This window comes from Metopolophium dirhodum, chromosome 8 (assembly GCF_019925205.1).
Source record: "Metopolophium dirhodum isolate CAU chromosome 8, ASM1992520v1, whole genome shotgun sequence".
Classification (NCBI taxonomy): domain Eukaryota; kingdom Metazoa; phylum Arthropoda; class Insecta; order Hemiptera; family Aphididae; genus Metopolophium; species Metopolophium dirhodum.
In genome coordinates this window covers 2,817,783-2,843,675 of record NC_083567.1, presented here as the reverse complement: position 1 = coordinate 2,843,675, position 25,893 = coordinate 2,817,783, and the positions used below count along the sequence as shown (strand labels likewise).

Genomic DNA, 25,893 nt, shown 5'->3' with positions numbered 1-25,893 from the left:
TTTATTTGTCACATCGTTTATGGTTAATATAATTCATGGCATACAAATAGATGATTATATTCCCTAAATTATATCTGATGATAAGTATTCATATAATTAACCATTGTCATGTTAAGTAGTACCAAAAATTATTATATAGTCGTTTCATTAATGGCAATATATATGAATACCTATAAATATGTAATTTTATTTATTGTGGTATACTGGTATATGAATATGAGTCACCAGATACCTATTTAGTCTCTGATAGACGTGTCTAAATAATGTTTTCATTCTGAAATGACAGTGGCGAAGAATTTCGTTTTAAAAAATATATATATATAAATTAATGTATGCTAGCTGTGTGTCTGTGTGTCTATATTACCATGGCAACCATTTATATATTATTTTGAGATTTCCGATGGAATTTTTTGTGATATATAAATGGTTGTAATGGTAATATGTAAAACATATTATTCATAATATAGATTTGGCATTTTTAATGGGCAACGAAGTGCACGGGATCAGCTACTTTTATATAAATATAGATAGATTAGACCTCTGGGCAGAAGATAGGCTAACTTAAAAAGGGAGAGGACAAACCCTGGGAGGTGCTCGAACAGAGATTTTGAGATTTCCGATGGAAATTTTTGTTTATCAATGGTTGCCATGGGTTTTGCAGCTATTATAATAATAATTATTGGTTGCCGGGCAACGAAGTGCATGGGATCAGCTAGTATATTATAAAGCAGGGGTGTGCTCAATGAGAGGGGGTGTGTGTCATACCCTCCCTTATTTTTTTTAAATACATGATAAACATTGATAATATTATATCTATGTTGATAAGGAAATGAAAGCATATTCATCACCATATAACGTGGTCTGAGAATGATCAAAAATATCATATTATCGTCTCAGGCCCTCCCCCAATTCAAATATAACCACTGTCTTCATTTGCCCCTGTCTGATTTTAAAAGCAGCCCTATGGGCCGGTGTCCAGTTGTTGCCGTTTTGCCATTATTATATTTTATTAGTGCAAAAACGTGCCTATAATAATGTTATAATAATATTTTTAGTCAAACATTTGCTGTCTGGGAATTTTATAATATTTTCAGAAAATATTATAGTATGTACTAAGAAATTATTGTCACAATGATACATTTTTACTAATTGATAGTTGGAATATATTTAGACGTATGCGGGGACGTACACATTGTATGTATGGGTATGTATTTATGTATGTTTGTTTGTGTGAGTGTGTTTTGTGAAGGAAAATGAACAGTTAGTATCATAATCTCGTATAGTTTAATTTCTAAAATCTAAAATGATTACAAATTCTAAAAACAACAACCGATTGACGCTCTTATTATTTATCATTGATCTTCATAACTTGCGACAGTCGTGTATGATTCAACTATTCTGCGTATTGTGTTAATTTAGTTGAGTACCTAAATTAAAATTAATTTTTTTCGTGACGCATGTTTACATTAATCTTTTAATTTGGGCAAAATATGATCTAAAAAAAATAGATGGGTGGTTAGGTGGTGCGATTAAAAATATAAAATTACCGCAAATGGCTCGAAAATAATTTCTAGCATGTTAATAAACACACAAAACTTGAGCCGGTAAGCAAGCAATAAAAAAAAAATATATTATAATTTAAGATAATATTAATTTGTAAATATATCATATACTTATATAAGATATATATATATATACTTATATAGGTACTTATAATGAATCAGGTAAAATTGATTTATAGATAATGCAGTTAATAGATTTTCAAAAATAAAAAAAAGAAGATATCTTAATAAACTACTAATATTTTTGCGGTTTTTTTTTACCCATTCGGGCCGGTCTAAACCTTTGCCCCCCTCTATTGAAAACTGAAATGACGCCACTGACTGTCTTATTATAGTAAATGAGCTAAATTGGACATTGGTCATTGGACGTACATTTTATTTGTCAATGGACATTATACATCTATCCGTATTTCCATAAAATGAAATTGGTTATAGGTTTCTTTCTCGTATGTGAATACACTTTTAGTAGTCATCATTTAATAATATTATATTAGTTGTACCAATGGTCGTACCTATAATGTTGTTAAGCAAATGGAAATAATTGTACAATATTTAGTAGCACGGATAGCCTAAGCGCGTTCAAAATTCAAATGCTGTCGTCACACGAACGCACATATTATAACACGCCCCTAATCTATTATATTATAATATCTGTCGTTTAATATTGTAAAAACGACACATTATAATATTATGTAATAATAGTAAAATTATACGCACACGGTGCGCATCCCGCATAAACGACGCGATGACGACAGACGATATAGGTACGATAACGCCGAGGCGGAACGATTAAAGCGAAACTTAAAAAGTTAAAAACCGTTTGTTATTTATTTATATTTAAAAATAAGTAATAACTATGGTCCGGCTCACGAAGAGTGGCGGCTGATCTTAGCGCTCCCAGTGGCGTATTTTTGTTAGGGCTATATACTATAAAATATTACATTATTATAAAAACAAATAATATATAATATTAGCTGAATAATCTTTTATACGTATAAAAATTGAGCGTGAAAAATGTCGTTAAATCTCATCAATCGAGAACGGCCGGTCCGATTTGGCTCAAATTTTTTTTAAGATGTTCATAATCGCAAGGAGAAGGTTTTTACGAAAGACAATTTTAGGAAAATCCACCGGAAAAGTAGGAAATCTGGATGTAAAATTACGACAGTGTATTATTATATTGGTTGCTATATTGGTTAATCGGGCATTTTTGTTGATTTGTATTTATTTTTTTGTCAATATATATGTATATAAATGAATGTTTGTGTGTAGATTATAACTCTGGGAAGAAGACGTGCTAATTTAAAAAATGGTTAAATTTGGTTTTTTTATTCATCTGATATTAGTACGGTTAGGTTAGGGTTAGGTATTAATTGATTATATTAATCCACCGTAGGTGGAATACGACAAACTTGGTATAACTTTGATACTTTAGAGTTAAATCATACACTTACGTACAAACAGCACGGGGTCCACGATCTACCGCAGGTAGATCGCCTACCTGATAATGTACTGCTGCGAATCAGAATTTTTATTCCGGGCAACGGAAAAGTTAAGATGAATTTTGAACACCATAGGTACACCGAATATTAAATGACGAATTGAACAAAGTTTGAGTCATATAGAGTTGGTACATTTAACGGGCATCGAAGTGCACAGGACCAGCTAGTATATATATATATATATATATATATATACCAGCTGATCCTGCTGGCATCACTAAGAGGCCATAACTCCGGAACCACTTATCCCACAGCGTACAAACTTCGCAGAAACCATAAGCATATCAATCTTAATATGTCCTGAAATTTTGTTCGAAATCGGTTTGGTGGATCTTGAGTTACAAAATGTATTCAAAATGTACACTTATTTTTATATATATATATATACAAAATAGGTAAGCAATCTAATTTAATAATATTTCAGCATTATTAATTGATAATCTAATATCAATTATCGTATTGTCATATTATTCGTAATTGTTATTAAATTATTAAATATTGTATAAAATGTTTTATTTTTATTGAAATAATATAATATGATCTGTTGCGATATCAACTCGTAAAAATTAAAATTTTCGCGCCATACGTGTAGGCCAATGAGACACGGCTGTATTATTTATTTATTTGGTATCGTGCACAATGGTAATAATATTTTGCTACCCGGCGAGCGAAGTCGATGTAGGTACATAGTAATTAGTGGCACGGGCGCACACGAATTGCGTACCAAAACAGGTAAACGAACCTTTTTGAACGAATTGCGTCCCGGACGCAATTCGTGTTACCTTTTTATCTACAGTTGAGTGGTTCTTAAAATGACATTGAAATAATAAAGATATGTCTGTGAAAACATAATATCGTATATAATAAATTGTCATATTCACATATTTTTAAAAAATTTAAATTGTAAAATCATAATATCATAGGTATAAATGGTCATATTCACATATTATTAAAAATAAATAAATTAAAGCTGTGAAAACATAATTTCGTATAGGTAATATAATAAGTCGTCATATTCACATATTTTTAAAAAAGTTTATTAGATTTATAAGTCATAGGTTAATATCAAAAGTATTGATTTAATTTTGTCTATATTTATATTTATTGGCTAATATGTTAACATAATCTTTAATCGTGATTTCAATAATTTCAAAATCCATGAATTGTGAATTTATTTAAAAAAATTTAGTACAGTTTAAAAATTTAGTACAGTATTCAAAAGTTCCATCTACATAAAATACACTTATTTTGCTAAAAAAGCTTAAGTTAGTTTGACATGAAAACATAACTATGCCAGTGTCCAAGTTATTAAATACAAATTGTTCGTTGTCGGTAGTTTTAATTTCTATCGAGTTTAAAATAGAATGAACATCGCTTATAGTTTTTGGTAATTGAGGGTAACTGCAGGTTCTACGTGCATAATGCATATTATTTTTTATATACGTAATATCAGTTAATGTTAGTGTAGACACGTTTTCATCTTTTAATTGTCTATGAAATAATTTAATAAGTCGTTCTGATACGTCTGTAACTGCTTTCCGTTTTAAACTATTGCTAAACTTTTGGCGATTCAGAATTTTTAATTCTAGTTTTTCGTGAATGTGAATTAAATTACTAACACTAACCTTTAGTTTATCTTGTGTATCTATCCGTAAAAAAGATCTGCAGTTTTTATTTGTACATTTCCATCTAATATCTAATATTTTTATAAAAATATCTATAAAAGTACAAACCCACTAAAAGCTAGTTTTCATATAATAATAATATTTGTGATAAATATTTAAATTGTTAAAAAATTTTAATAAATTTGGAAACCACTAAAAAATATCTTAAGGAAAAAAGTAACATGAATTGCGTCCGGGACGCAATTCGTTCAAAAAGGTTCGTTTACCTGACTTGGTACGCAATTCGTGTGCACCGAGTGGCACTGCAGGGGCCATGGGGTAGGGGGGGGGAGGGTGAGGGGAGTGGCGAATGGACGGGTGCTGCACGCGTATCCGTACGAATATAAAACAATATTAAACGAGGTAAGTGCCGCGTGTAATTCAATACGGACCGTCGACCAGCGACGACGGACGATGGAAACGCCGCAAGGGCGGCGGTGACGGACGAGCTATGACGTATTATAGTATGACTATAATATGCCGACTGTATAATAATGATAATAATAATAATAATAGTATGTATGTGTATTTAAGTCACAGCTGCAGCCGGCAGCAGGTACACGCAACAATAATAATAATAATAATAATATCGCGGTCCCGGCGCGGAGGTAGGTGCGCTCGTAGTGGTTTTGTCGCAAACTGTATACAGGGCGATTCGCCTGAAAGCGCGTGCCCACCTACTTTTTTTCTCCAACAATGTAATATTAATATTATGCTGCAGTCGTTTAATATCTGATTTTTGGAATTTTTCAATACAGTTATTGAAAGTCGGCAGGAATAATTTTTGGTAGTTTTTGTATACCATTTGAGTTCTGTGGCTTTAAGGACTAAGCCCCCCTCCCCCCCCAAACGCTATTTGAGCCTAAGCCTGTGGTCAGTGGCGTATAGACATATAATTTCTGTAAGGGGGGGGGGGGTGGATCAAAAGAAGAAAACGACATAGCTAAATGAGAGGGGAAAATTGGAAAATCCTCCAGCCTTTCAAAACTTTTTACCAAGGTAATAAAAAGCCATTGGGGGATCTGCCCCCTTTGACGTCCTAGTCTACGCCACTGGCTGTGGTGTGTCGTAGACTCGAAACGGTTTAAACTTAATGAGAACCCTGTTTTTTCTTGAAATTATTCAGCAGATATACCTAGGTTTTATTTTACAAATTTTGTTGTACCTATATCGATATCAAAATCTAAACGAGTTGGTAGTTTCCGAGTCATCAAACATTATGTAGGCGCTAATAGGAAAATATGTTTGAAAATATGGGGGCTAAGATGATTTTAAAATTAAAGTAATTAACATTAGTCATTAATCTATCAACATTTTATAATAATTTGTAAAAACTGTCCGTATATAGTAAATGTGTAGGTACTACTATAATACAAGTACACTATAGTATACTAGATCCAATATAACATATATTTGATATTTATGTAAAACCATTTTTATGGAATATTATTTTTATTGTAATTATATGTGTACATTAAAATAGGTAACTCATCAGTCATCAATTATTCGATCGAATTTTGATTTGGATATACATCTGCATTTTTAAAAAAAATATCTACTGCAGGTAATATCTACTGCATGACTAGGTAATTTTTAGTAAAAAAGGAGATTCTCATTTGAAAACAGAAGTTTGTATCGCACTATCTTACAAAATATCTCAGGTGGGTATAATATTTGGGTACCTATTTGATAACGATAGTTAAGTATGTATTTAAAAATTCAAAAATATAATTTTTAATAATTGCATATTATTAAAGAAAGATGGGTTGTGGGTATGATTTACGAATCGCCCTGTATATATTATATAGTATGTGGTTTTATCTACGTCCGTTGAACAGGGTGTCTTACCCCATATATGTCTATTCCAGTGTTAGCGCGAACTATTAAAACCGAGATTAAGATTCTTTTGATTCTGTATTTTTTTTTTACACCTACGACCCACGGGGCACGAGGACTAAAAAAAGATAAAACACTAATATCTTCATGATAACATGTCTGCATATATTGTTATTTATTAATAATGTACATTTTACTGCCGTCTTTCAGCATCCTAGTTAAACTACTCGAGCAGTGGCGTATAGTCGCGTAGACATGATTTCTGAAAGAGGGGCCCCTCATGTCAAAAAAGAAAACGACATAGCTAAATGAGAGGGAAAAATTGGAAAATCCCTCAACCTTTCAAAACTTTTTACTTAGGTAGTAAAATATTTAACAATAAGAAACAATGAATATAATTTAAATTGATTCAAAATTTACATCAAACACGATATGGAAGATTATATCCACTCTAATACCTACTCCATAAAGTCAAAATTTCTGTATTATAATAAAATGCTACATAAATAATGCGTAACAGGAGAAATCAATGATAGTCTATGTATAATTTAAAAACAATTGGTCATTTTTTTTAGCGATAATAAAATTTGTAATACAATTTTAATAATATATAAATATAAAACAAATAGTCAATTTTTGTTTTAGTCAAATTTGGTTCGACTTATATATTATAAAATTAAAACCATTTCCATAGATCATAGGCAAAACTATAAAATGTCATAGGACAGGCCAAATGATAAATATGAAAATCTATTCTTATTACAAATTAAGTTTTTAATTTAAATTGCAACAGTTTCTAATTATTTTCATAAAATTGCCCACCTTTGTTGATTTCTGATACTTCTTCAAGACTTCCCGACGGCTAGCTGTTGCAGGACGATATTAGTTGGAAACCGACCTTTTAAAATACGTACTTGTCGACTGCCGTACTTACTTCGCAGTATAAATTCATGAATCAGCCCTAAACCTATAGGTTGGCTCGCTACCTATACCGCTTCGCATTTGTACACTATTTAGAACAGGGAAAAAATACTTAAAGTTTAAAATATTTTGTTCTAGTTCGCCGCGGTTTTTATACTACCCATATAGGCATATAAATACAAATTAACATATTATATACGCAGCATTGCCTTTTACTGTGGTACACTTAGCTGGTACCTACACTCTGAGGCGACGTAACCGTAACCACGAATTAAGATGATATTAAATAAGTATAAGATTATCTTAAATCGCGACCGTAACTCACGTAAGTCCGCTCATAGCGGCCGTCGGTGTGTAAAATAGCTAAAATATAATATATTTACGATTATACCGATCGGTTTTGTGACTCAGACTGCAGACAGATTATGCCTTCATACATAATGTTATTTATATTTTATACGCCTAATAATGGTGAAAACTGAAAAGTTTTTGAAGTCCCTACGAACGGGGCCGGATTTAAGAGGAATCAAGATTCAAGGTAAAGGTAAGGGTAAGGTAATATGAGGTCCCCACAAAATAAGTAGCTACCTTTTACAGAAAGTTTGTCAACCACCTTATATGGGCCCTGGGGTCCCCACAATCATAAATCCGGCCCTGCCTACTAATAGATTTTTTAATTAATTCGGCTTGACCTCAGACCTAGGTACCTTTATTGTAATGCACTGTTTTGGGCAACAATTTAGTTTAATCAACCCTATATTATATTATTGTCTATTAGAAAATCAAATAACCGATAGTAATATTAATAAATTATCCTTATAAATACTAAATAGAGCATAAAGTGGCTGAATCTGTTTCAACTTAGAATCGTTTTTTGGTAAATTTAGTAGGTACTTTACTTATTTAGTAGGACTTATTCTTAAAAAACAGAACTTATTCCAGAAGATTGGTTCTTTGGAAAGCGTTTATAATAAAGCTATCAATAATTATATTAGTAGAGTACCTATATTAATGATTAATGTATATTACATGGAAAGTTTGTAGGACTCAGGGACGGATTGGGATTTCGGATCAGCCCGGGAAAATACTTTTTTACCGGCCCACTATTTGTTTGGAGATTGGGGGCGACTGGCAAGTGTACCATACTGAAGATCCTCTTCCTTTACTACCACTTTCGTGGGCTTTAAGGCTCTTCTTTATTACGGTTTCCAAGTGATCTTTCATTTGAAAATCATATTTTGCTATAAACAATATGATTTCTAAAAAATTTCCGTGGTCAACAAATGGATTAGCTAATGTGTATGCTGCTTCAAATTGATTTCCCCTATAACTCAATCCACGTTTTCCTATAAGTTTAACAGCTTCAGTCACTATTGTAACAATTTCGCAGTTTTTTTTTATTTCTTTCTTAGTTTCACAGAAAAGAAGTGAACCAATATCATGTTTATTTGAATGGAGAGAAAAAAAGCTGATACACAATTTTTATGTACTGTGCTTTTATCATGTTCATCAGTTCGAATATAAGTATGACTCTCTATACATCTAAAACTTTGGTAAAATTATTACTTTCTGAAGAAAATGCAAGACAATTTTTGTTCAGAGCCATTACTTCTAAAGAAAGCTTTTTGAAAATTAAATGGAGTTTCTTCATTTAATTTTGGTTTTTGAGGATGATATTTAAAAAATTGATTAAGCTGTGTAATTTTACGTTTCTTGAATATATCTAGACTCTAGAGGACCAAAATTAAAAAAAATACACATTGATCAGTTTGATAATTTACAAACTGCAATAGACACACAAACACAGGTTATAGGTATCTAATAATGAGCCAAATGCTCAAATTATTAAATTGTGATATAATACTTCAACAAATATTTTTAATTGAGAATATTATGAATTCCTTTATTGTCGAAAATTGGAAAAAGTGAGATTGACCCTTTTAGACCCGAGCCACAGAATTTTAATTAATATTATTTTTGTCTTTGTGCCTTTGTATATTAACGAAAATTGTTTCCAAAATTAATAAAAAACTTACTAGGTATAACTTCATTGTTAAAACTTTTTTGATGATCAATAGATTCAATTACATTCAAGCCAATATTTGCATTATCTTTATTTCCAATACCAAAAGTTTCATTCTCCAAACTAACGTTATTAATGCAACTATCAGTCACCTATTTAATTAAAACTTAAAAAAAAATATTATAGATTCAGTTTTAGTATTTGTAATAGTATAAGATATATCAATTATGTATGTTACTATGATTATAAGTTATAATAATATTATTTACTTTTATAAGAAAAATATGAATAGTTAAATATAATAATTTAATAGTACTTTTATAAGAAAAACAATAAATTACAAGATCATCTAAAGTAGATGTTCCAACTTCAACATCTGTAGTAGTTTCATCCTAATTAATAATATTATAACTCTAAAAATAAATCTATAATTATTATACTAGGATGGGTATTAATGAGTTAAAAAGTTTAAGTTAAAAACTGAGTTAAAAAAAAAACATTAATTTTCCCAGCCTTGTTATTAAATCGATAAATCATAATTTATACTTATAGATAAATATTATATATAATTTTTAGAAGTATGTATCAGTTGAATATCACACTAAAATAATTTAATGTATATTTTCACATAAAAAAAATAAAATAGGTACCTATTGAATTAAGTATTTGGAAAATATGTTGTTTCTCTCATTCTCCATCAATAAAATAAATTGTAGATTATTGTACTTTGTACAGTAACAGTTTATAATATTTTTAATTATTAATATATTATTATTATTATGAAAAAGTTCAGCTAAAACTCACTTCGCTATTCTGAGACTTGAAAAATTATTTAATGCTTTTAGAAGCAAAGGCTTCTAAAAGTAGTATTTTTTATTTTTGTCTCGAATTTTTTCAGCTCTTCCTTTTCGTTTTTTACTACAGTCTGATCCATCCATTTCCATTTTATTTTATAATTCATAACTATAAATTGTAATATAAAATATTTTATGAATTATTCCTAGTTAAGTACTTAGTAATTGAATTGTAAAATTAACCAAATTGTGCTGAACTGCTGACTGCCGAGTGCTGATATCGAGGTTTTTAATGATATTATAATTAATAATATAAATTTCAAATAAAAATATTCTTATTAGGTATTCATATTAACGACCCACATCGACTTATATCGTCAAAATTCGTCGTCATTACCCGCAACCCGCCGGTCCATCTGATCGACAACAACCCGAATAACCAATAATTATTTATAGATTTTACAGTCCACGGAAGTTGATTTTTTGATTACAGTTACTGTTATTACTATAATTAATATCATTATTCAGTTTCTGTTGTAGACGTTGTATACTTGTATAGTTGTATCATTACAGTTTACAACGTTTTGCGTTATAATATTATAGACTGTTATTACGTAATATCATTGAATGAATAATTTATAATCAATGGTAATATTTATTAATACAATTATTAGATAATAGATTTTTTTTTTTTTTTATTGATCTTTAAGCACGGCGACTTTGGCCATTAGCCGATTGGGGGTTTTTTATGATTGTAGGTAGTGGGGTTTGTAACGGTAGGGTTTTTACACGTGTGTTTGGCAGAATTTCTTAGATTATATTTACGTCTATCTACTATTTACTATTTAGTACGCGAATTTCCCGATTTCCCTATGGCCCAATCCGTCCCTGGTTTAGGTACGTGGTACGGGTACCGGTATAGGCGTGACTAGACTTCATCGGCAGGGGCAGCCCAGCTAATAACCGGCGCTACCTTATTAGTGAACTGAAAAAAGCCCTATACACCCAGAGCCGTATTTTTTTAAGCCCCCCCCCCTCCTCCACAATAAAATATTTATATAATTTAAAAAAAGTCTAAATCATCTATTTACAATAATAATCTACAGTAACTTCAGAAATATTAATCATCTACAGCCTTGGATTGTACCATCTAGCTACAAATCAAAAATAATACAACAGTAATATCATTACTACCTAGACGCGTATCGTACCGTCGTCGTCTGTCTCAAGTCTTTTTAGTAGGTTTTTCCGATTTCGGAAGTCAGGAAATCAATTTTTATAAGTAAATGGTAATTATAATGATACCCACAAAAAAATCAAGTTTAAAAAAAAAATTAATGTTGTAACCCATCTAAATTAAAACTCGGTTGACCGGCACCCTAGAGGCTTCCACCGTAGACACGCCTATGGGTACCGGTATACTACTGTCAGCAACAATATACCACCTCAGATTATATTATACGATAATTATTCAAAATGATTCATACAATTTCAAATGATTTTTAGTCTTTAGTACTGGGTCGCTAACTTGTTTTTGAAAAGTTCTGGCCCAATAGAACAAAAATGAAATATTTTGATTCTGAGTAATGTATGATACATCAAATAAAGGAAAAAAAATTTCAAATGTATTTAATGGTACCTATAAATATGTTCTGTGTGGCTTTCCTCGATCATCATTTCTAGTCGGAACTTAAATTTATTCTATGCATATCCATTGTAATCGAGTCTGCTAATTTATATAACTCCTCTATGGTTAAAAATAATAGTGGTATGTACAGAGTATCTTTAATATCGGTATTCCTAAAATAAGTAGTTGCATATTCACATGACATAAGATCAAATGGCCTAAGAAGTCAGGTGCAAAGCATCGGACAGTTAATTTTAAATAACCTTGCATAATATAATATAGAGTATAGACCATCACACACTGGCTTCATTTAAGTTTTGATAGGGAATAGGAAGTTTAAGTTTTGTCAGTCACATATTACAATTGAAAAAAAAATTATAGTAAATAGTTTACTATTTCTTGGTTTCTCCAAAGAAATTTATGCTTGGTAGTTGATTTTATAGTTTTTAATTATTAATAATTGTTTATATGAAAAACTTAATGAATATTTAAAATAGTTTTCTGTTCCAATAATAAAGTATGATTGTTAATTAATATTTAATAGGTACAATGAACAATAAACATAATAATTTTTTGTGTTAACTAGCAATGACTAATATGAACTAAAATAAATAGTTAGTTACATGTAATGTAGGTAAAGTATTTTAATTGGAATTATTATAGTAAATCACTCATATAATGTGATGTAAATTATTTCTATTTATTCATTATTGATTAGAGAACCTATTATTATTCATTACTCATAATAAACAACCAGTTTAATAACAATTGTTGGCTGCACCTTGGTGTTCTGCATAGACAGCAAAATATAATATATATCCAAACCAGTGATCTTAAAAATTTTTTAGAAAATTACCTATACCTTTTTTGATTTTTTGTGGTTTACACCCTCCTTTTTTACAAAATGCCAACAATTTCCTAAATTGAATAGAAATAAAAATCATAATCTCTAAAATTCACAGTAAGCATACAAATAGTTTGCATATTTGGCTGTAGGTATAGATTTTAAGACACTAATTAGACATGACCTATAAAGTAATTAATATTAAATAATACACCTAATAGTTAATAATATTCAGTATACTAAAATCATAGATTTAACCAATATATCGTACTGTCAGTACAAGAGGGCCGTATATCTAAAAAGGTAAATTGTTCAGGAGAGCGTTTTTAAGATTCAATAGCTTATAAAAATGAGTGAGTTATCTTCAGCCAGATATAAGTATAACAAATTTTATTCAAAAGGCCGTATTTCATTATGCGGCGGTATTGTTCTAAATAGTTATATTTAGGAGGCCACATTTCGTTTTACGGCTTTATTATTATCAACTACCTATAAAACTGGTTCAGTGCAATAAGTTTATTTCATTAATAGTAAATTTAATAATATAGTAACATAGATCGCGCCACTCTATAAAAATAGAGAAAAAAAATACGAATTCAGAGATACCAAAACCTTAAAATTTAAAAATTTCGATATACGGCCCTCTTGTACTGACAGTGCGATATCTTTAACTTTATAAAAATGAAGGAATAATGCTATTTTATAAATTCTTATTCCCAATATTGTTTTTTTCTTAGATAGCGTTACTAAGTCTCTGCTATAACTTATTAATTATAATAATTATTTATCATTAAAAATATTGCACTCTTCTTCAGTCTTCAATAAAAATTAATATTTTAGCATACAAAAATTATAAACTAATCTATGTAAAGAAATATATCCATGCATACATTTAATTGAGGCATATTTTTTCTATGATTATTAGTTAATGAACTGATTTAGATATTATAATATTTGTATAGTCAATGGTATAATATAAAAAACAGATACAATATTAAATATTTCAAATATATCCAAGCTTAATGATATGGAAATGAGTATCATTATGAACTTAATAATATTATAATATAGACTTTATAGTTTATGAAATTTGTTAAAAGGTATTTTATGATATTAAAAACTTAATTGAAAATAGAAAACCAATAAATAATTAAAATTAAAATTAAAACAACTATAGCAGATATTTTCACTTTTTACCATTAAGATAACTACGAATAATTCAATGAATATTTTGTTTAGAAAACAATGATACAAACTGGAATGCAAATGTTTAATATTGTTTGAACAAAATTAAGCAATATTTTAGCATTTTTCTCCCTTAATGGCTTAGTATGTAATAGTCATGTTCACAACAAATAGAGTTTTGTTCAAGATCATAGAAGATAATACAAGTAAATGTTTTTTATTTCTAGTATTTGACAATACAAATTACTGCACACATAGAAATAATTAGTGTAAGATTTAAAAATGTATTCTTTCATTTGGTACACATTTATACCTCCATTTATACCTTTCACAAATTAAGTGAACAATATTTTCTACAATTTAGTATTTTTAACTTGTAATATTATTAAATTTATGTATGGATGTTTAATTAGATTTTATACATAAGTTATGTTTAATCATACAAATATGTACGACTATTTAATATAAGATTATTTTATAACCTAGTAGAAAAAAATATTTAGTTGTTTAAATATAATGGTTATTTCTGAGAAAAAAAATGTGAACTAAGACATCAAATAAAGAATATGTGTCAGTCAAAATCAACTTATCAATTTGTGCATACGGATGAAATCATTAAATAATAAATATTAGGTAAATAACAGCAAAAACTGATGAAAGGTTAACCAAACAGGGTTGTTCATTTCATTAATGAAATAATGTTAAACGAGGACTTACTGCACTTGCTTGCAATGAGAGCATATATTATTATATTTTGAATACATTTTACATAACATGTGGCAATTAATCATAATAAATTTATAAATAATGAAAATATGTATACATTTATAAAAGATAAATTTTAAATACCTTAGGTACGTATAATGAAGTTTATAACACCCTCATCACATTATATATGTGGATTCAAGTATAATATAGAATCAATTATTTTTTCTTATTACATTTATGGAAATAAAGAAAAAAATGTTCTTTTCTGTATGTCAGTAGCATTGATATACATATACTAATGCTAATTAAAATCTACATTGTTGAAAATTAAATGATTTGAAAAATTCCTAAGATTAAATATTACATTTATTAATTAAAACATGTTATGAAATTGAGAATTTTGAATTTATTATTATTTGTTTGACCGAGCTGTAAAAAATCGTCACATTAAAAATCCATGTTCTATGTTTTGTAAAGTATGTTTAAATTGTTTCCTTTAGAAACCGTGGACCTTGAGTTGATCAGACTTGGCAAGACCACATTTAGTTAACCATTGGCAAATGTTTTCTCGCTGGTCCCCTTGTAATTGTAACACTTCACCGTATTCAGGATGTTCAACTACTGTACCGTTGCAAGCAAACTCCTGAAATATGAAAATGTCAACATTTAAGTAATATTATATTGGAAGGAAAGTGACTGTAATACATACGTTTATAATTTAAATTATATGAAAATGTATACAAGAATTTTTATTTTTAAGTTATCTTATACTGGATTGTGCATTAAGCAATGTTCAGATTAAATAGGTTGATTATTAAATGGAATTAAAATTATATCTTATTTATACTCTATTAGTAATAATAGTCTCAATATATCTCATAATAAGAGTGGTATAGGGATACAGGGTGGCGACCGGTTTTTGTCTGATGGTGGTCAGATGCTTCTTCTACCAAGTCAACTACCAGGTTCGGCATTCGGAACGAAGTCATGCCTATGCGCACAAATCGGCCATCTAGTACTGCTCTTATTCTGAGTATAGATAGGTATTAGGTATTAATAAAAATTATTATTATAGGATAGGGATACCTTGTAGTACCTACTTTTTGTAATTGCATTGATAGTACAACATTAAGTTCTAAAATAATTAATAGAATATTATACCTAACCACATTGTGGGTATCTAAACAGATTTCTTAGTATTTTAAAGTATTACAAGAAACCGGATAAATTAAGAACAATCAAATAAATAGCTAATAAGGTTTAATAAAAAATATTTAATATGACTACCTTTTTGCAGGCGCGTACAATCTTTTTTAAATCATATTCTGACGATAGACCTTGAACCGTTGTTAATGTTTTACGACCATTACGCTGTTGAATTCTTATGTGAACAAGCCCGTCTTGAACGTCATCGTCTGCACCCTTGATTGCATCAGCAAACGGGTCTTAAATATCAAATATCAACAATAGTCAATTATCTACTAATTAATACAAAAATAATCAAAATAGTACAACTCCTGGTACTGTTTTAGGTACAAATTGCCTTATCATACTATGATGAAACTATGAAAGTGTGAACTTAATAAACTTCATAGAAGCTATACAAATTTAAATTCATAAAACAACAAATTGACAATTTACTAACAAATTATAAATTTAAAAAAAAATACCTTGTAAGTAAGTAACCTTAGTTATACATTTTAAAGTGTATCTATGAGTCCGGCAATAACGTTCACCATGAACGCACGGTCATTACGCTCGCTCCGTTATCTGTTTTTCATACGCTAATATTATATTATTACATTCTACTGTTACGTTTACGTAATATGGCGGCCCAATCGTCTAATAATCGTGTCACAACTAAAACTAATCCAACTTCAAGCAAAATAAATATATCGTCTTCTTCGTTTTCACCTAAGCCAGAGGATCAGAAATCAAAAATATTCATAACTCCTAACCGGTACTCAGTTCTCACCACACTAAATGAAAACACACAGTCAAACAAGATTCAAACTCATACTCAAAATATCCCACCAAAACCACCTGCAGTTTATATCAAAAGTGTGGGTAATTTTTGCAGTTTCACCTCAAACTTGATTAAAATTATCAACACAACAGAATTTATCTGTAAAACCACACCTTCGTACCTAATCATCCATACTCATTTCTATGAGTATTACAGACTACTCATTAAAAACCTAATTGAGAACAGCATCTGTTTTCATTCATACCAGCTGTATGATAAGCGTCCATTACGGGTGGTGATCCGCAATCTCCACCCTTCTACCTCTACTGAAGATATAATTACTTCTTTCGGAATTGGGACACCAGGTTACCCACGTTCATAACATTAAGCACTCTTCAGATAAATCACCGCTACTTCTTTTTCATCAACCTAAAAAAAGCCACCAACAACATGGGTTTATACAAAATCGACTGCACTCTAAAATTGTTGTCGAAAAACTCAATGCCATCGCTGTCTGTCTTATGGGCACACTCAGAGTTACTGCAACCACATCCCACAATGCATCAGATGTGGCGAAGAACACATATCTGACATATACACTATGTCACCAGAATCTCTGGCCAGGTGTGCTTTATGCCAAGGTAGTCACCTAGCAAATTACAAAGGCTGTCCGTTTATAAAAAACTTAATTACAGACCAGACTTTAACCTCGTCGTTAACATTTCATATCTGCTCCCAAATCTCATACAAGCTTTCTTAAATCCACCTCAAATCCCAATACCAATAAGCCATCATATGCCAAAACTAATTCCTCCAATCATAACCATTCTCACTTATCTCCTAATATAGAAACTTTATTTACATCCTTTATTACCGAATTCACTGCAATCATAAAACCCATCCTGTCTCTCCTAACAGCTTTATTAAATAAAGTTAAATTGTAATTCCATATACCGTTATACGTCCACCATAATATATTGTATTATTTCATTTTATATTCTTATCTAATTACATAATTATCTAAATTAATCTATCTATCTATTGTAAACCTTATCTATATTATATATTATAATAATTGTCGAACTATAATAATTATATACTGGAAGTTCTAATAAAAAAAAAAAAAAGTTTATCTAAAATAAATGTATCAAGTTTTTTCAATTATAAATTAATTTGTTGTTGTTGTTGTAGAATAGTTAAGTGAATACCAGAAGAGGTATGCGTAAGCTATAGCACATTTCTAATTTCATCATAATATTATATGACAATCATCTTAAAAATATGTGATATTATGTGTATAATAATTATAACGATAGTGATATACCAATATTATAATGTTGTGTACACAGATATACTGTATATCTACCAACCTGTAGATAATAGGTACTAAACATATAAATGGATGGATTAGTTTAAAAAAATAAGTATTTAGTTTATAAAGCCAGAGATCAACCGTTTCATTTTTAGATGAATAGTAGGTAGGAACATACCAATGTTATATATATTGTACTAATGTATGAATAAAACTTTTAATTCATGTAACAAAGATTCAATCAGGTTTAATCTAGACCTAAAACTAATGGACATTGCTCAAGTCAGGAGTACGATATAGTGAGTGAGAAAAGAAAAAAGTAGTAAAATGTATACAGTTCCTTATGCGGACTGCTTCACTACTTTATATTCTTTCTCTCTCAGTTATATGGTTATAATATTGATCACCTAGCTTGAGGGCAGGGCGGAGTGGAATGAACTGTCCATTAGTTTCTAGGTCTATGGGTTTTTAGTTAATTAAAAATGTATTTTATTATAAAATTATAACTTACAACTTTTTTAAGTAATACAAATAATATATATTAAACAGTTATAGTATTTTTATTTTATAAGTATGTCGATAGTTAGTGTTTTGTGTTAAATAAAAAATTTAAAAATTAGAAATGGTACCTTTATGAAAAAAAAATTTGATGAAAATATATAGCTCTACTACTTGTACAGTATAACTATAGATATCTTAGTTTTTGTGGTCACATTGCCAAAAAATAAAATAAAAAATAAAATCAAATGACGTCAATCGACACCCACAACGAGAGAATGAACATCAAATCAACGGACAAAAGATCGAAAACCTGGTTCGTTTTTGTTCTTTTTGAAGGCCACGTGAGACACCGGTGTCACTGGAGAACCCGAGGCTGCGAGACGACGACCGTCCGCGTTAACGCTACCGAAATTGCAATATCTGCGAAAAAAAACCTAAATTCCGTGTTCATCTCTTGTGGCGCCGCTTAAAGCGTTTCGGGGCACGAGCCCATCATCCCAATATTTGTACTTACCGAATACGTTGAGATTCTGGATTGACATGCGTATGTTCGTTTCTCCTGTGGTAACGACGGGTCTCTTTAAATTCCACTCGGCTACAAGAAGAGGTGTTCGCTGGCGATCTAACTACGGATGCAAGTAGAACGGAGAAAATCGACAAACTGAATAGAATGGTGGTATGAAATCGACCAAAAAACGTTCAGACGTCAAGGCCCGAAGATTAATACGACGTCAACGACAAAGAGCAGAGACTGGCGAACTTGAATAAAAATCTAAACAAAGACACAAAGTACGCGGAATTAATTATAATTATAGAACGGAGACGTCACGAGAATAATATGATTGTGAATTGTGTAATTCCACGGAGTAGGGGGAATACGGTATTTATAGTACGGTGTGTACGGGAAGCGCGAAAAAAAAAATGGCAAATAATAATCGTAGCAATTCGAAGGTAGAATAAAATTAGTGATTGGGACAGTTCTGCTCCGCGATAAGAAATTATAGCTGATAACCTTAATCAAAAGTTCGAATTATAATTTCGAACCGCTCATGGCTCATGCTCATGCATCGATCCATTCGTATTTCATGCCTGTTTATACTTAATTTAGTTAGTTACAAGGTAGTTATAATTAGTAATTACCTTGGTTCGTTAATAGTTACAGTTAGTTAATCAGGTTCTCAACAACTATATACACTATACACTTCTATAATTCAATCATTCCAAAGTCCAAACCAAACACTAAATTACAAAACAGTCAACAACATAATAAAATAAAACTCAACAAAACAACTGTAAAAATCAGGAATTAAGAAATAAGATGTGGTAACCTTAGTTACAATATTATCTTAATCTAAAATTTAAATATTGATCCATTAGCGTAAGTACAACTTTATTTTTTCACATAACATCATAATATTATTATACATTTATGGATTACATTTTATTTTCAATTTGTAGGTAGTAAATTCTACACAATAACATAAATGAGTACATTTAGATTTTACCATATACCCTTTTATTGCAATTTTGTATTTTGTATTTTGTATTTAAATCTATGTATTGAGGTATACTAAAAACATTGGTGTAGTCAGAATTCGGATCACAGACTTAGTTTAGAGTATTAAGTTTACTTAATAAACTGGTTATTTAACCTTCCCTCTATAAGTCAGGTCACCGTTAGCTTAGCTTAGGTCTACCCTCATCTAACTGTCAACCCTCCATCATTCTTTCAGAATTATAAGAAATGTGAAAAAACTTTGTAAACAAGAATTGCAACGACAACATAAAAGTTCATGGCATGATGACTATAAATCAAATGCATGGATATTTGTGGATTACCTTATGACGGCGATATTATGTCTATATTTTTTCAGTATATACATTTTGTATAATTTACTAATCATTCAAGTCATAAAAATGTATTGAAAAATTAATGAATTGTTTTTAATTTTAGATATGATACGGGATAAACACACTGGCAAACAGATGGGATACAGTTATATATTAATGCTACAAAGATAAGAGAAGCACAATATAAGCAGTGGATAACTTCAATGGTATACGTGTACTAGGTTGAATATTGTGTGTTGATCACATACATCATAGGTTCTGAGTTTCTTACTGTGGTTTGTATTGTACATGATCAATACTTAATATTCAACTTATAGTACGCTTTACGATAACTGGCAGCTGATCGTAGTGCCATCAAGTGGCATTTTTTCAGTAGGGTTATAGTACTTGTTTACCATTATACCAATAGTTAATCAAAAAAATATAACATATTAATACCTTTAAAAAGAGCAAAAATTATAAAATATTTTGTTAGATAACGATAAGTAATCAAGAATCTAAGTAAATAGGTTTTACCTACCTATTTAAAAACACTTATATAATACTTCTTTTCGTTACTGAAACATTAATGATATCACTATAATGACCATTGACCAAACTATAATATATAAATAATATATACTAATATTTTATATCACATAATTAAATTCGGATATCATAGATTTTTGAAATTCCTTAAAAAAAAAAGTTTAGACAGTTATTTTTTTTTAATTCGTTTAAGTGATTTTTTAGTTTTTTTTCTTTTATAATGCAATTGATACTTCAATTTGAGTTCTTTCTTTCAACCTATTTATCTGTTTAATGGTTTTTAAGATTTTAAATACATTTATGCGTGATTAAATATAGATGTTTTACAAAATTCTATTACTTACCTATTATAAGTATAAATATAGAAATTCAATTGTATTAATTGTTTATTTATTAATTAAACTAATAGAATAAAAAAAGTTGTTTAGTAATATTATGTACCTATAGTTTAGTCAATACGTTTTTAATTAAATTTAACTTTTGTATTGAAAAGAAACAAGTAGATAGATAAATATATATTTAAATAGGATAAGAACTTATTTCATTGCACGTTCTTTTATACTTACTACTATACAATAACATAATGTATATCTATTGGATTTTCTTTTACTATAAGTACTAAGTAGTAACCTACTTAAAATACGTAAATAATAATGCCATATTAATTACACAATTTTAAAATTATAAATGTTTTTAGTAGGTACATTTCTGAAAATTTAATCAAAATATATAACAAAATAATTAATTATCTCTAGTATAAACTAATTTCAGTGCTAATGTTATTTCAAGATGCATTCATAAAAATCATTAATCTAACTAAAAGTCACTGGTAAGACATGTGGGATGATTCCAAATACAAATAAACTAGAAATAAAAACATCAATGGAAAATGACTAAAAGAGGCTCCCACATGAAAAAAAAAAGTTCCATTAAGGAGATACCTAGGAGATAAGTTTTTTCTAATTGATTGAATGATCAAGTGGAAAGTTTATATGTATATAACGTGCATAATATAGAAGAGAAACACCCCCGGTAGGTGCTCAACAGGAATTTTGAGATTTACGATGTAAATTTTTGTTTATTTATGGTTGCTATGGACAGAAACAAATAGAAAATATTCAAATTAATAATAAATCTTAATCTTAACAAAGTCCTGCTGTCTATCTGTATGTTTAGATCTTTAAAACTACGCAACGGATTTTGATGCGGTTTTTGTAATTGATAGGGTGATTCAAGAGGATGGTTTATATGCATACAACATGCATAATATATATTATACTATATAGGTAGTAGAGGAACACTGCTCCTTTTTTGTATGTACGAGCATATTTCGAAAAGAACTCTACTCATTTTAATATGGTTTTCACTAATAAATCGGTCGAGTCACGGGGAAGGTTTTAATGTATAATAATTTTCCTTGGTGAAATTAATTGGGTGGCTGAAAATAATAACAATCTATGTCTATATATATAAAAGTAAATGTTTGTCTGTATGTCATTGAACTTCTCTTAAACCACTAGAAATTTTTTGTGTGTTTTTAGTGAGTTCCTGAATGGCTTAGATTCACAATTAGACTTAGTTGGTTCATCCCGGAGAGGGGCTTAAACAAGTACTTTGATATTTGAAATAGAAATTTTTTGTTTATTAATGGTTGCTATTGGTTATAGGAGAAATATAGCAAATTGAAAATCGGAGGGTGTATACAGCTTGATTTTTCAACTCAAATTGAGAGGGAGCCACTCAGCTTGACTCATATGGAAATAGCAAAGAAATTGTTTTGCCAATAGCCTTTGGCCACTATTTACTCAAAGCATTTTTTTTAATCATCCGTCATAAAAACCAAAGGAATCTAAAATTCAATCCCGGCCATTAGCATAAATTTATGAGGTGCGCCCTATGAAATACCTTATATCTACAGCCTATACCCTAGAAATACTTGCGACTCTTATTAAGATAAAATATATTATTTCCACCACAATTTATAACAATATACCTCAATACCTGTATATTTGAATATTTGATGTAAAGACTGCTGTATATCAGCTGCAGGTCGTACTGCGTGTGTGCATTTTTATAAAGGTTTTTATGTATTACATAATAATATTATCATCTAGGGCTGACGGTACTGAAAATAATTTTCGGTATTACGGTATTGATTTAAATACCGGTTTGAAACGGTATACTGAAAAAACCGAAATGGCGAAATGTTTCGTAATATTAGGTAAATTAAATCTACCTAGTATCGATATATTTTACGGTGTACCGTTTATACGGTTTTTATGGTATACCATTTTTTAAGGTTTTTTACGGTATACCGTTTAAGAAAATAATTTCAAAATACCGGTATACCGAAATACCGTCAGCCCTAATATTATGTATTGTGTAGGTACTATATGTAAATATACGATGTACCTACGTGGCTACGTGTATACCTACTACCTAGGTATGTAACCTAATATAATAGTAACAACAGTGTGGTGTTTTTTCATAAATGTACCTACCTATAATACCTATAATGAATAATTGAGCACCATTAGTATAAAACAATATAATTTTTTTAACATACTTCGATGTACAAATATACCAATTACGAATTACTTAATATTTGTATTTATGTATAATTAATTACGTACCTACTGTGAATTGTAATTATTTTGTAATTAGGTATCTGTGTGAATAAATTATTGGTTTATATGAAAATAATAATATTAACGTTTACCTAACTGTAATAGACAATAGTAAGTTGTACTGAAATATTAAAATGTTATTTATTTTCTAGTTAACACTATACTGTAACATGAGCGTGCGTCAATAACAAAACCACATAATATGCACACGATGGTAACTATAATATAATACATCTAATATTATATGTGTATATTACGCATAATGTGTGCACATATATGGATGTATTTTTGGTCTTATTGTATTGTACATTCACCAAACCGATCACTTATAAGTTACGAGTATATATGATATATCCTTGCAGTGACGATAACATATTAAACCTTCGAATAAATTAAACGTTCGACCGATGAACGCGTGTTACCGCATTGCGGCCGGAGAATAATTTAAACATATAATATTAATGAATGGCGAGCATTAAAATACAACCATACCATACAAGAAGAACAATAATAACACATTATATTGCATACATTTTCAACATTATATATATATTTATATACATACTTTGATATATAGATGCACACGCTGCAGTGGCCGTAAACTATCCAGCTTAGTTTTGAAGTTCGCTCAGAAAGACTTCCGCCACGAAATTCACTAAACGTAAAATTTGTATTAAAAAGCCATCAACAGGTACGTCGCCAACACCTATGTTCGAAAAAATGTAACATTTCCCAAATGTTTTTCCTATCAACATTTTTTTTTTTTTTCTTATTAATAAAATACACAATAAGGCACAATAAGAGTATGGGCTATGATAAATAAAATATGAATAACGTGAGGAGGGAGGCCCACCAGTGTGGATACCCTCTAACTTGGGGTGAAAGGATGTCATGGAGTGGACGAAATGGGAAGTGAAATTTTGTTAATTAGGGAAGTAAGAGCCAATAAAAGAGGGTTTAAAATACATTTTAAATCTTCTATAAATTTGTTGATGATGTGGAGAGGTTGATTGACTGATGAAGGGTTGGCTGTGGCTTTGGCATAAGATGTCGGTTTTTAATTTAAGTTGTAACTGGGTATCAACATACCTATAGATTTAAATAAATAGTATAGCCATTAAAATTTTTTTGGCAAAATTATTATTTGATGGTACCGTAAACTAGGTTACTGCTGGTTTTGAAGCTCGCTCTCAAATCTTTCACCACATAGTTCACTAAAACTAAAAAATCATTAACAGGTATATTTGAGTGGAGTTTTTTAAATGTTATATATTATGACGATAACAATATTATAAGATAAATAAATCAGAGGCAATTCTAGTCACAGACATGTAGTATAATATTAAAATATTATTACATTAAAAAGTTGCACAAAAACACTCACATTATACGTCTCTAACTATTATAGGTTACCAGTGGCGCAACTAGGGCTAAAATGTTGGGGGGGGGGCTGTAGCCCCCACCTGATATTACATGAAAAGAAACTCCATATATATACACATACAAATATAAAAAAATATATTTATTTACTCAAATTTAATTTTTAACAATAATAGTATACAAATACAGTGAGTAATACTATATCTGGGGGACGGAGTGGTCGAGCGGACTAAGGCATCGGCTGCGACGAAGTCGAACCGAGTTCGATTCCTCGGCCATGGGCGGCATATTTCTTCGGACAAGTCACGGTGTCCGGAGAACAAGTGTTGCCATCCCCCACCCGGGCATGGCAGATACCTATACGGGTGCCCAATTAAAAATTCTGCCAAACAAAACACACACGTGTTCCTCCCCCTACCGACTTAATAATCTACAGTAAACTAAAAATAGCTAATGGCCTCAGCTGCCGGGCTCAAGATCAATTAAAAAAAAAAAAATAAAAATACTATATCTGTGGTAGTCAAAATAAATATCCCTGGACTACAATATTACTTTATATTACTCACAAACACAAGAAAATGTTTGAGCAAATATTTTTTAACGCTTTAATTAGTGTAAATATCACATTATTACTATTTAATTACAAATATATACTTATAGTATGGGTATACACTATACATCATATTATATTATATATCATTGAAAAAATTAAAAATCAAGTTGAGATTAAAGAAAAATTAAATATATAGGTATTTAGGTAGGTAGGTACCTATATTGAATACAATTTTACTTATTTCTATTATAATTTTCAGACATTAACAGTAATAATTTTTTTTATATTATATATTATAATATATCCCCAAAATAAAATATTACATTTCCTAATAATATTTTGACGATAAGCAAAATGTCAATATTAATAATAATTATTATTATTAGAAATTGATTTTACAAGTTTTACTTATGGATACAATATTTAAAAGATTATAAAATAAAAAATAAAAATATTTCGAATGATTGATATGTCAAATAATCCAAATAATTATCAAATAAATAATCAAT

At 29.7% G+C, this 25,893-nt stretch overlaps 1 protein-coding gene and 1 long non-coding RNA gene across 2 annotated transcripts; one reads left to right on the top strand and one right to left on the bottom strand.

Annotated features, from left to right (window-relative positions):
* Positions 1-14,797: 14,797 nt before the first annotated feature.
* On the bottom strand, positions 14,798-19,373 carry LOC132950834 (eukaryotic translation initiation factor eIF1). Its single transcript, XM_061022423.1, has 3 exons — positions 18,960-19,373; positions 15,954-16,111; positions 14,798-15,309 (listed from the first exon to the last, which is right to left on the bottom strand). The coding sequence occupies exons 1-3, from the start codon at positions 18,985-18,987 to the stop codon at positions 15,163-15,165; spliced, it is 333 nt and encodes a 110-aa protein (XP_060878406.1). The 5' UTR covers positions 18,988-19,373; the 3' UTR covers positions 14,798-15,162.
* A 94-nt stretch (positions 19,374-19,467) lies between these two features.
* Positions 19,468-21,016, top strand: LOC132950835 (uncharacterized). Its single transcript, XR_009665253.1, has 3 exons — positions 19,468-19,823; positions 20,179-20,318; positions 20,400-21,016. It is a non-coding gene; the product is annotated as an uncharacterized LOC132950835 (long non-coding RNA).
* The last annotated feature ends 4,877 nt before the right edge of the window (positions 21,017-25,893 follow it).

Bases quoted from the DNA above. Each gene is read 5' to 3' on its own strand.
- LOC132950834 (XM_061022423.1), bottom strand. From the start codon at position 18,987: ATGTCAATCCAGAATCTCAACGTATTCG. The intron at 16,112-18,959 runs GTAAGTACAAAT...TTGATATTTAAG, and splicing joins CCAGAATCTCAACGTATTCG to ACCCGTTTGCTGATGCAATC. The intron at 15,310-15,953 runs GTAGTCATATTA...TTCATATTTCAG, and splicing joins TTGTACGCGCCTGCAAAAAG to GAGTTTGCTTGCAACGGTAC.